Below are 13,186 nucleotides of genomic sequence, written 5' to 3' on the forward strand. Positions count from 1 at the left end.
TTTGTTTTCTCAATAAAGCATCTTTATTTTGTGCATTATACAGAAAGATGAAAACATCCCTCTCCTTTTAAGAAATCACAAACAGTGAATATGAAAGGCTTGGCACTGAGAATACACTCACATAATAAAAGGCAAGGGGAGGAGACTACCAGGAAACACCTGGACTTCAGGGTAGAAAAAGCACCTTGAATGTTTACATTTGCAATGGGTCAACTTAACCATCACTGTAAACTGCAGAGAAAGCATATAATTCCTACCACAGGATAAAATCTCTCAGAAGGTAGCTAGAAAGCCAGTTTTTCAAAATGCCTGTGTGTAATTAAAGGGAACTTCAAAAGAAAAACTGCTTGTCAACAAATAGCCATGCTACTTAACAACTGTTTACTGGACTATTGGAAGGGTTTTCTTTTATCCAGGGAAGTGAGTAAAGGCTATATTAAATAAAACATCTTTCTATATATGCAGACTTAATAGTAACATGTTTACATCCCAGGAGCAGTTGCTCTGAATAATCTAATCTCTGTACAACAGAGATGAAACGGCAGAATGGGGAATCGAGTGGAAGGATATAAAGTCATATGTTTTACTGGCCATGTTAGCTCGTTCATTCGAGCCCTTGATGCAACGGTGGTTAAAACATACAATAAAAATAACTTCACAAACTTTAAAAATCTTAATAAAAAATGAAGGTATCTTTCAGTGCCTGAGGCCATCCTATCTGATGGCCAATTCAGACATTCTGCTGTACTTTCAAGAAGTCGTAGGTTTAATCTTAGGTATAAAAGGTGATTTTCTGCAAAAGATGCCAGCAATGCAAACGATAGCAGATGGCAAAGCTGAATGAGAGAATTAGAACTGCAGAAGCATTCCCAATATTGCGACAGCTGGTACAGCCTTTACTGGTATGACCATTGGAAATAAAAGATTCTCATTTGCCCCAAGAAATAGGTTGGACCTGGATATCCATATTTCAGAAAAATTAAAAATATCGCAAGATATAGCGATCAAAATTGCCAGCCACCACTCCCTTCGAGAAACAAGCTGCACAGGGGTCTGATCCAGTAGTGCAGAGGTCTTCAAACTTGGCAACTTTAATACTTGTGGACCTCTGGGAGGCTTAAAGGCTTAAAGTTGCCAAGTTGGGGGACCCGTGCAGTAATGGGTTCCACCTACATTTGCTATTGGTTTGGGAACGGGAGCATGCTTTGTGTGTGTGCGACACTTCTGCGCGTGCGCAGAGCGGTTTTTAAAAACGATGTTCAGGCGGGTGCGCGGAGCCTCCCACTGCCGCAGCGACCAGTTCGAACAGGTAGCAACCCATCACTGAACTGATGGTACAGTCTTTTGTAATAAATTGCTTAGGAAGAGCACTTGCTGAGGGACAAACGGCTAACAAAGTAGAAGGGAAATCTGACAGCATCAAGAACTGAGCTGGAGAACTGTGGTTGCCATCAGATTAGCGCTATTTTAGAGCAGAGGATGGGTGGCTTGTAGTCCCATATGTAGTTTCCATTGCATCCTTAGCTCAGGCTGGTGAAATTTGGTAGAACCACTGATTTTCAGTGGCATGGTTTTTTATTTTATTTTATTTTGTGATGAGTGTAGCTGCGTAAGGCCTCAGAGAAATTATATGTATCTATTTACATAAAAAGCCTCCCACCCTCCTCTCCAGTTTAGGCAGAAGTTTTTCAACCCATCTGCCCTGGCAATATCACTGCATCACCAGCTATGGATTCTGCAGTCATAGGAGTGCCCATTTATAAAACAACAACAACAACACTTCATGGCCCCGGTCATGAAATTGTTACTTACCCCTGCATTAGAGGGATTTCTTCCTCCCATATCCCCCCCTTCCTTTTTTTTTTTTTTTAGCTGGTAAGGATTTACACACAAAAGTGAAGGGAGAAGAGGGATTCTTCATTACTGGCTTAATGTGAAACCAACAATAATTTAAAACGATTAGAAACATCCTGAGCCATATTGTGGGCAGCTCTAGTTCCTAATAATAATAATAATAATAATTCATTTGCCATAGAATGCCTGCAAAACCAGGCACTAGGGCAACCCTAATACCCTTCTGAACACAAACGAGTCCACCATTGTTGTCTCCCAGGCAGCAGCATCCCCAAATTACAGTCCAACTCACTATGGATATGCCCTCCTCACTGGAAATAACTTCCCACACAATGGTCAACAAAAGCAGGACGTCCAACCTCGTCAAAGATGCAGCTGTTTGCTTGTGTATTCCAGGAAAAGCAGGACTATGGAAGTAGCAGGTGATGCACAAACAACAAGCTTAACTTGCTCCAGGAAGGGCACTCAATCCAAAAGGTAACTCTGGCTTCTGCAGTGCAGACAAGATGTGCCTATATAAATTGATTGGCCAACCATGGCTCATCACAAATGGCACGAGATCTTTCCCTTATTCGGAGAAACGGAGAAATGCTGGAGTGAGTCAAAAGCTGACCAGATCGGGACACAGATTGTGTTCCAGGCCACCTTCTCCAGTGGTGATAGCCTGGATGGATGTGACATGTCCAATGCCTTTGGTAACTCCTTCACGAAACAATAGTTTGGCTCCTATCTTCAAATATTCAGGATGTTTAATGAATCGGAAACGGACCACTGCCTTTTCTCCTGTTCGCAATTTGTCCTGAACATAAAGGGAAAGTGTGTTAGGATTTTATAAGTTCAGTTGCTTATTTTAGGAATTCCAGAAAACCATGGAAAGCAACTTAGCACACCCTTGAGTTTCTAAAATTCGCAGTGGGTTTATCTGTGAAAACATCCCTTTGGATAATAAGGACAAGAAGAATTGCCCTTTATTTTGTAATAATCAAGGTAGAATATGTAGTGCTCCCAACTTATATTTTACACAAAACAGCCACTCTCCATGGGTGAATTGGATTGAGAGATGGTGACTGATCTAAAGTCAGTTTCTGTACCTAACGAAGAGTTAAAACTCGGGATTTCCTGGTTTCTACTTCTGCGAGGTTAAGGCTTAAAGTAATAAAAGCTGGGATGCTGCAGTGGTTAAAGTGCAGCACTGCAGGCTCCTTCAGCTAACTGCTAGCTGTAGTTCAGCAGTTTGAATCTCAACACCGGCTCAAGGTTGACTTCCATCCTTCCGAGGTGGGTAAAATGAGGACCCGGATTGTTGGGGGCGATATCCTGATTCTGTAAATCGCTTAGAGAGGGCTGTAAAAGCACTATGAAGCGGCATATAAGTCTAAATGCTAAGCCTAAATGCTATAATTGTGACACAAGTGGAAAGACAATCAAGCAAGTTTCTATTTATCAAGAAAAGGGAAATTTACCTTGCCATGAATCTTTTCCACAATTGCTGTTTGCCGTACATTTCCAACATGTGCTGTTACTTGGAATCCTTTCCGGAAAGTTGTGGCATGGAACAGTAGAACAATTTCAGCTTCAAATACTGAACAAATAGTTGGGTTCATTTCTGGGCTGACCATCACCATGCCCTAAATGATAGGAAGATGGGGTAACTGAATTTTCTTTTGACAATGGTACTCAACTCTTTCGAACTGAAGCACTACAAATGACAATCTTTCCAGAAAGAAATCCTCATTTATTGTTCCAAAAGCCAAAGAAAGAAGGGGAGATAAGAATGTGGATGGTGAGCAGGGATGAGTGGGAAACATCTAACAGCTGACTAATCCTGCTTAAGAGTTCAACCTAATTATTTTTTTATTCTTTTGAAACTCAAGGCAATCACCTTCATGCTATAGTTCCCCGTTTTCCTATTCCTTGAATTAAAATTTTACACTATAAACTGCGAAGAAATGTATTATCTATCACATTTCCGAATGTCTTCAAAAGCAGGACCTGCTTTGGCTACCTTCCCAGGGAAGTAAAACTCTTGAAACAGTTTACATTTCAAAAGGAATTTTTACTGAGAGATAAGGACTGCAGAGAAGTCAGGTGGAGTCTGAATTCAGGAGTGAAGCGTTAGGCTCAATTTTCCTAACAACTTCCACCCCCAATGCCCCACACATCCCTCTGTAACCAATAAGCTGACTGCAAAGATGTTGTGAGAATCTCCAGGGTTGGATGGTGAGAAGAGGTCATCCTCGGGGCATCGTGACATTGAAAACCCAGCTGGAACTGGCAGAGGGAGAGGCAGTGCAGACAGTCACTCCTCCTGCCTCAATTCCCAGTTATAGCAAAGTGAAAGCATGCAAACAATTCCACCCATGATGCCTCCCCCACAGATAGGGCTCTCTATGTCCCACTATCTGCAAGGCAGGATGCATTGTTTTCAGAAAAGGTACAAAGAAGGTTTGTCAACCAAAGACTCCGTAGAGAGATTAAGGAAGAGCTTACTTTGCGCAGCAGTGAGCGATCAAAGTGTCCAAGAGCTAAGGTGGCAGCTTGCCCAGCTCGAAGAACCCGACATGCTGAACGATTTCGTTGGATACTGCACACTTTCAGTTGAAGGAACTTGCCGTCATCTGTTGGACCAACAACCAAATTCTCTCCCTCTTTGCATATCCCACTAGCAAGGGCATAAAATGAAAAAAAAAAGACCACATTTAGCTGTCGGGAGGCAAGAAAAGCCTTCGTTTGTGCCTAATTAAAATAATTATCTTGATGCAGGTTCTTTACTCTTGAAATATGAAAAATACCAGAGAGAAAATTTAGATCTGATATTCCAGGGAGTAAATATTTATGCCATGGGTACAAAGGACTCCTTTGGGGAATGCTTTTATTTATTTTTTATTGGAGTGCAGTTTTATCTTCCTTAACTCATTCGGTAAGATATAAACCTTTACCTATATTTACTCATAACAATAAAAGGAGAATAAATGCTACTTCCTGGTTGCTTTTCTAGATAGAAGAAGTCTTTGACACCACTCCCTACCCATCCTGGCTTTTCCTAACAAAATATGTACCAGGGGTGAAATTCAATTTCATGGCTTGGTGGGTATGGCTGGGGCAGGATACTGCAAAATCTCCATTCCCTCTCCACTCCTTAGGGAAGGATATTGTAAAATCTCCATTCCCATTCCCACTGGGGCCAGCCAGAGGTGGCATTTCCTGGTTCTCCAAACTACTCAAAATTCCCACCCCCAGTTCCCCAGAACTTTGTCAGAACCTGCTGAGATTTACCCCAGTATGTACCAACCTTGACAATGTTCCTCCAACAACTGTGCCTACCTCTGGCACAGTGTAAATCTCATCCACCTGTAGCAGAGAAAAAAATGGAAGTTTCAAATATGTCATGCTGGGCGGTAGTATTTCAAAGCCAGAGTTAACAATTTGACCTTTTTATTGTCAGACATAACAAGTTCTTGTATAGGAATTCTAAGCCTATCTTTTATTGTTTTGTTCCTTATATCAGTTACAAGCCTCAAGCATCCTGGTTCTCAGTGAACCAATTATACCCTGCAAAAATTTCCTAGGTGCAGCTCATAAAAGAAATAGGAGTCAATTCTATTCTGGGAGTCAATCCAATGATCGGTAGGACATTAACAATGAGATTAAATGAAGAATGGTAAAGACAAAGAGAAGAAGGAATCGCTGTGGTGGAATAGTGGTTAGAATGCAGTATTGCAAGCTGATTCTGCTCACGGTCAGGAGTTCGATCCTTACCAGCTCACGGTTAACTCAGCCTTCTGTCCTTCTGAGGCAGGCAAAATAAGGACTCTTGTGGGCAATATGCTAACACTGTAAACTACTTAGAGTGCTCTAAAGCACTATGAAGCAGTATATAAGTCTAAGTGCTATTGCTAAATAATCACCTGCATTAATTTGTCTTTAAATCAGAAAGTAATTGCAATTGCTTGGTTTTATCATCCTCCCAACTTACTATAGCTGGAGATTCTCAACTGAGAAGAGATTATTGGGTACCTGGAATTCAGTGAGCTGTTGCATCAGCTCTTCTTGTTCTTTGCTGTTTGTCAGAGGAGGAAGGATATTGAGAAATACTCTCAGGAGATCCAAGTTCTCTCCAGAAACACTGGACAAGGTGAAGATGGGAGTGATACTGCAAACAAATGAGTGAAAGAAGCTGGTGATCTATGAGGTTGTGCATCTCTATTAGTACTGTATACAATAGGAATGAGATTGGCTTCCACATGTGTAAGTGGAATAATTAGGGAACAATAATTTCTGCATCCTGTAATTTTTACAGAATCAAAACATGTACAGGTAGTCCTTGACTTACAACTGGTCACTTAGTGACCAGTTAAGTTAAGATTTCAAAAAGGTTGATTGCTATCTGTCCTCAAAGTTACAACAGCTGTACCACCTGTGTTTGCATTTCAGGTGTTTGGCAATTGGCCTGCATTTTTGACTGACTGCAGGATCTTGCTTTTTACAATCTTTTACCATTTTCCAGCAAACCTACTCATTGGATAAGCTGGATTCAGGGCTTATGACCATGTAACTCACTTAACAGCCATCATAAAAATGGACCTAAAATTGAATCCAGTAAGGTGATGACTCAACTTATGACCACAACGAATTACAATTCCAGGCTCAGTTGTGATCATTAAGTCAAGGGCTACCCATACGACCATAACTGTTCGCATCCTAAGTATGCAGTGTAGCTGCAGATGATCAAAGGCATCCGAAGCATCCAATGTTTTCTCAAAACAATGAAGCAAGTCTTGAGACAGTGTGAGACAAGCTCCTTTTTTTTCACATTTGTGTGCAATACCACAATATAAAGGGAGTGGAGCTTGCATCACAATGGCAGAACACTCGTTTCATCATCTGTCCCCCTCCAGTTCCATAAGTCACTTCTGCAGACCAACCACTTATTATTTCTGCACTATAAAAATCGTCACTAAAAAAGTAAATACAGTGGTACCTCATCATACGAACTTAATTGGTTCCAGGAGGAGGTTCGTAAGGTGAAAAGTTCGTAAGATGAAACAATGTTTCCCATAGGAATCAATGTAAAAGCAAATAATGCGTGCAAATCTTTCAGGAAAATCCCAAACTTTAGAAGGGAGGCGAACAGAGGGCAGGAGGGAGCAGCTAAAGGGGGCGGGTGGAAGAAGCAAGGCTAGGCTAAAGGGTGAGTGGGAAGGAAGAAAGGCAAGGGGGGCGCCCCTCCCTTTTCTTTCTTAAAAAGACACCGTTTCAGTGCCCTTGCAAGCATGCAAAATCTTTACTCCTCCAAGCTGCCCCTCCCTTTTCTTTCTTAAAAAGACACCGTTTCAGTGCCCTTGCAAGCATGCAAAATCTTTACTCCTCCAAGCTGCCCCTCCCTTTTCTTTCTTAAAAAGACACCGTTTCAGTGCCCTTGCAAGCATGCAAAATCTTTACTCCTCCAAGCTGCCCCTCCCTTTTCTTTCTTAAAAAGACACCGTTTCAGTGCCTTTGCAAGCATGCAAAATCTTTACTCCTCCAAGCTGCCCCTCCCTTTTCTTTCTTAAAAAGACACCGTTTCAGTGCCTTTGCAAGCATGCAAAATCTTTACTCCTCCAAGCTGCCCCTCCCTTTTCTTTCTTCAAAAAAGGGGAAAAAAGAAACCCCTTCATCCCAGCAGCAGCTGCTTGGGTTCGTAAGGTGAAAATAGTTCGGAAGAAGAGGCAAAAAAATCTTAAACACCGGGCTCGTATCTTGAAAAGTTCGTTAGATGAGGTACCACTGTACTATAAAATCAAAGCAGCCTATTCAAAGCAGAGTGAAGACATAAAACCAAAGAATATAACCATTTGAACTTTGCTCCTTGTTCTTTGATATAAACCACTGCCAGCGTCACAAATCTGACTCACTCACACCTTCCTTGCTAAATGCATCTTTTTGAAAGTGTGTTAATTTTAAACTGCATCTCTACTAGCTAATCGTCTTCCCTCCCATTCAAATGGCCCGTGATTCGTACTTGGGGGATTGTGCAAACTGCTGCGCTGCTGTAACTGCATCATCATCAGATGTTACTAGCAATGGAAGCTTGTTGCAGCCAGGCTGCTTCAGAATCCGCTCGAGCTGTTTCACTGTTCGCTCCACGGTGGCCTTTGAGCACAGGTCCACTTTGCTAATGACAATGAAGAAAGGCACCTTAAGGGCCATTGCCAAGCCGAGATGCTCCCGTGTCGTACCAGCTGTAAGAAATAGAAGATAGAGAAAATCAAATGAGAAAGGTAGGACTTCAGTGCAGCTAAAACACACAACTCAATGCCGTTTGTTTGAAACTAGTGGAAGCACCATATGTTTGGAGTATAAGACGCACTGGAGTATAAGACACACCTTGGTTTTGGGGGAGGAAATTAAGAAAAAAATTCTGCCTAGCGTCCTCAGTAAACAGCTTGGAACAGGTATATTAGCCTTGCAAAGCTTTGTTTGAAAGGCTGTTTTTTTCAGCCTTGCAAAGCTCCATTTCAGAGGCCGTTTTCAACCTCTGAAAGCTCTGTTTGAGAGGCTGGGCAGAGCTACATTTGGCGGGGCTACATCGTACACCGAATGTGTATAAGATGCACCCAGATTTTCATCTCAGGAGGGAAAAAAGTGTGTCTTATACATAGAAACATAGAAGACTGACGGCAGAAAAAGACCTCATGGTCCACCTAGTCTGCCCTTATACTATTTTTCGTATTTTATCTTAGGATGGATCTATGTTTATCCCAGGCATGTTTAAATTCAGTTACTGTGGATTTACCAACCACGTCTGCTAGAAGTTTGTTCCAAGGATCTACTACTCTTTCAGTAAAATAATATTTTCTCATGTTGCTTTTGATCTTTCCCCCAACTAACTTCAGATTGTGTCCCCTTGTTCTTGTGTTAACTTTCCTATTAAAAACACTTCCCTCCTGGATCTTATTTAACCCTTTAACATATTTAAATGTTTCGATCATGTCCCCCCTTTTCCTTCTGTCCTCTAGACCAGTGTTTTTCAACCAGTGTGCCGCGGCACACTAGTGTGCCTTGAGACATGGTCAGGTGTGCCGCGAAGCTCAGAGAGAGAAAGAAAGCAAGAGAGAAAGAAAGCAAGAGAGAGAAAGAGAACAAGAGAGAGAGAAAGCAAGAGAAAGAGAGAGAACAAGAGAAAGAAAGCAAGAGAAAGAGGGAGGGAAGGAGAGAGAGAGAAAGAAACATAGAAACATAGAAGTCTGACGGCAGAAAAAGACCTCATGGTCCATCTAGTCTGCCCTTATACTATTTTCTGTATTTTATCTTAGGATGGATATATGTTTATCCCAGGCATGTTTAAATTCAGTTACTGAAAAACATAGAGGGAGGTAGGGAGGGAAAGAGAAAGAGCAAAAAAGAGGAAGGAAGAGAAAGAAAGGGATGGAGAAAGAAAGAAGGGAGAGAAAGAGGGAGGGAGAGAGAAATAGAGCGAAAGGGAGGAAGAGAGAGAGATAATTTTATTGTCCAAACTTTTTTTAGCCCCCACCCTCCTCCCGCTCAATGTGCCCTAGGGTTTCGTAAATGTAAAAAATGTGCCGCGGCTCAAAAAAGGTTGAAAATCACTGCTCTAGACTATACAGATTGAGTTCATTAAGTCTTTCCTGATATGTTTTATGCTTAAGACCTTCCACCATTTTTGTAGCCTGTCTTTGGACCCGTTCAATTTTGTCAATATCTTTTTGTAGGTGAGGTCTCCAGAACTGAACATAGTACAGTATTCCAAATGTGGTCTCACCAGCGCTCTATATCCTCCCAAAAATATTTCTATCTTATTGTGGATGGGTCTTGTTTTAAACTACTGCAGGGCCGTCAGACTCCTGGCCCGCAGGCCTGATGCATCACACGCTGGCCATGCCAATGCCTGTTTTAGCAAGGGGGGGGTGTCTCAATATGTCACCTGATGCCGCCATGATGACGTGAGTTTGACACCCCAAACCACTGGCACCCACTGGTTAACTCTAGGCATTATGTCACCCTGCTGAAACCCCAAGGAGTAATCTGACTATCCACTTACCAATTCCAGTATTGGCACTCACCACCAGCATTGCAAAATCTGGACAATAGCTTGTAAGCCCAAAAATGGTGGTTTTTAAATATTTGTGATGGCCAGCTAAATCAATGAAGGTAATCATTTTGGAAGAGCTCTCACAGATTTCTTCAGCTGTACGTGAATCACTATAATTCACCACCTAAAAGGCAGAAAACACAAGTAACTGAGATCTCATAAAACACTAAGTAACCATTCATACCCAGAGCTATAAAATGATAAAGTCAGTGTACAAATACTCGTACCTCTCCCTTACTGTTGAAACCAAGAATTTCAAAGCTAATGCTAGATGTTCTTCCTGATTGGATTTCGTGCAAGTGCCGGAAAAGATTGAGTCGAGCTCGGCCTCGCCCATTATCCAGTTCTCCTTGTGTCAAGACGCCTAACAAAGTTGATTTTCCCGAATCCACATTTCCAAGCACAGCCACCCGCAGATCTAGAAACTTAAAAGAAAATTGAGGAGCTATTTTAAATTGTTAAAAATATGGGACTGATAAGTGCAAAGTTAGGCTTGACTACTTTGCAGATGAATGCATCAGGGTGCCCAACTCACAAACAAAGTTTGTATAATTCTGAGGTTTTTACAATAACTAATTCCCTAGCATTTGGAATTGATTACTCTGCATTATAAAATATGCACAAGATAAAAAACTGGGTTTCAAAGTTTAATGTTTTCTACCATGTCATTCCTGTCAATTACTGATCTTCAAAGTCAAAAACAAATATAGCAATCTAGAATGAATTATTATTATTATTATTATTATTATTATTATTATTATTATTATTATTATTTAAATTTGTATGCCGCCCCTCTCCGTAGACTCGGGGCGGCTCACAACAGTAATAGAAAAACAATGTACAATACAAATCTAATAATTAAAACTAAAAACCCATAATTTAAAAAACATGCACACAACATACCATACATAAACAAATATCTTCAGTTTTTCTCTCATGATGTTTAAATCAGGTTGATTTTTACCTGTTGGTTATCTGGGACCTTTCGAACAAGAACTTCTGTTATCTTCCTGGGAATGTCACTGTCATAGTCCACTTCTCTTTCTCGAAGCACAGTGATGTCAGCTCCAACTCTGCAAAGGGCAAAACAGAACACTGTTGGGGGTTAATGAATTATCTGCAGAGCATTCCCCAGCAGGACAAATACCTGATTATCTTATCATGCTGCTCAGAAAAGGTCTCTCATAATTAAGCAATACTGAAGAAAATGTGTCTACTTTCCAAATGATCTGATTTTTATCCACATGAATATATATCTTTGCCAATTTTGGGATTCGTCATTCACCTGAAATATTTTTTGCACAGATGTCAAACGAGTTTCCTCATTTTAAGATCTGTAATAATTTGGCTTTATCTTGTAAATGAGGCTGAAGCTGGGGGGTGTGTGTGTGTGTGATAGCTATAGCAAAGCTAAGTAACTATTTATTTACTTATTCAATTTCTATGCCGCCCCACTCCAGGAGAAATAAAAACTGCTCAAAAAAATAAAAAAGTAAACAACACAATATAACTCCAAGTAAATCAAACTTCTGTGAAATCAAACTGTCCACTTGGGAAGCAACACTGATTGACAATCAATTTCACATGCTGTTGTGCAAATGGAATAGCTGTGCAAATGAAATATTCAATGAGAATATTTCATTCATTCAGATCTAGGATGTGTTATTTGAGTGTTCCCTTTATTTCTTTGAGCAATATAAAACAACAATAGAAAAACAAAATTCCTAAAAACTGTTTAAAAACAATTTAAAGTTAAAATAGTTAAACCCCCGCATATCATTCATGGCCAGATCTCACTGGTTACCCCTATAAGATCAACGGGCCCAGGGCCTGTCGGAAAAAGTCAGGTCTTTACAGCTTTCCGAAAGGCCAATAGGATGTCATTAGTACTAAATCTAATTAAGGTAAATGCTGATTGTATTTCTGTATTCACTAGAAAACATGTTAGGAATGGATCTCTTCCCAACATGAGCAAGCACCCACTCCCAAATGAATGAATGGGGACACTCCAGCCCTAACTCTCCCTTTTTGACACTCAGAACAATCGTGGTCATGATTGTTGATGACATAACTTCCTGTCATCTTGACAGGAGAAACTCATGAAAATCACAGAGACAATTGGCTATAATAGACAATCTCTGTCCAAAAATTGCCAAACTCTGCCCTACCTATATATCTATAGTGACCTCGTTAATTTACTGTTCCCCGCCCCTCCTCCCAAATATGACATATGGCGTTTGCCCATCTAAAAGTTGTCCAATCCCACTTCAGTGTAATGGCACATAATAAAATATGCTTAGCCACACACAAGCTTTTTAAAATTGAAACAATTAGTAGGTGCTGTACCCATCTGTGTGTATTTCTTTTGCTGAAACCATCTCCTCTGTTAGCTATTAACTGAATCTAGCTAATATCAAGTCTACTTTTTAAAAAACATACAAATATACTTAGAAACAAGCACAAAGTAAACCAACTTAATACCATTCTGTTTTCAACTATTCTTTCTTTTTCTTAAACGTTAATTCGATTCTTTTTTCTTTTCTATCCAACTATATAATTTTCCCCAAACTGTGTAATAGTCTTTATTTTGTTTATTCTGTAATTAATATGTTAATTTGCTTAATTTGACACAATCTTTTCCTAATCACCATTTCTTCATTTGGTATACTGTATTTTCCTTTTTCCAGGTTTGTGCAAACACCAACCTTGCTGATGTTAATATATGCGTTATTAAATAGTAATCTTCCTTTCTATGCTGTCCTCTAATTATTCCCAAAATATACATTTCAGGTTTCATTTCCAATTGATAATTTAACATTTCTTTCAACCAATCATAGACCAAAATTTGAATCCTAGACCAATTTTTTTTGCTTCTGGACATAACCACCAAATATGATAATATGTACCTATGGCAGATTTACATTTCCAGCATTTATTGCTTATGTTTGGATGAATTTTTGCTAAACGTGCCAGAGCGTAATGCCACCGATAAAACATCTTATGTAAATTTTCTTTATACGATACTTTATACGATTGTATAAAATATTAAGTCTACTTAAGACAGTGATGACAAACCTTTTTTGGTTCGCATGCCAAAAGGGTGTGTGTGTGGGTGCTAGCATGTGTGCACATGCCCAAACCCCTTCCCTCCCCCCGTGCATGCGCACACACACCTGTGCTGCTCCGTATATGCGCACAAATCCCCCCATCTCGCGCATACGCACAGGCCACACTCAAAGA

At 40.3% G+C, this 13,186-nt stretch overlaps 1 protein-coding gene across 3 annotated transcripts in view; it reads right to left on the reverse strand.

Annotated features, from left to right (window-relative positions):
• GTPBP2 (GTP binding protein 2) overlaps positions 1-13,186 on the reverse strand; it is a 23,387-nt gene continuing 10,201 nt past the window's right edge. For all 3 annotated transcript variants that reach the window (XM_070734195.1, XM_070734194.1, XM_070734196.1), the window contains 9 exons: positions 10,911-11,019; positions 10,174-10,371; positions 9,896-10,070; positions 7,856-8,075; positions 5,872-6,007; positions 5,147-5,205; positions 4,345-4,516; positions 3,318-3,482; positions 1-2,653 (listed from right to left, as the gene is read on the reverse strand). In XM_070734195.1, coding sequence (XP_070590296.1) covers positions 2,456-2,653; positions 3,318-3,482; positions 4,345-4,516; positions 5,147-5,205; positions 5,872-6,007; positions 7,856-8,075; positions 9,896-10,070; positions 10,174-10,371; positions 10,911-11,019 — 1,432 coding nt within the window. In that variant the 3' untranslated portion in view covers positions 1-2,455. The remainder of the gene's footprint in view (positions 2,654-3,317; positions 3,483-4,344; positions 4,517-5,146; positions 5,206-5,871; positions 6,008-7,855; positions 8,076-9,895; positions 10,071-10,173; positions 10,372-10,910; positions 11,020-13,186) is intronic.

The sequence above is a fragment of the Erythrolamprus reginae genome, chromosome 1, assembly GCF_031021105.1.
Source record: "Erythrolamprus reginae isolate rEryReg1 chromosome 1, rEryReg1.hap1, whole genome shotgun sequence".
NCBI classification, from domain to species: Eukaryota; Metazoa; Chordata; class Lepidosauria; order Squamata; family Dipsadidae; genus Erythrolamprus; species Erythrolamprus reginae.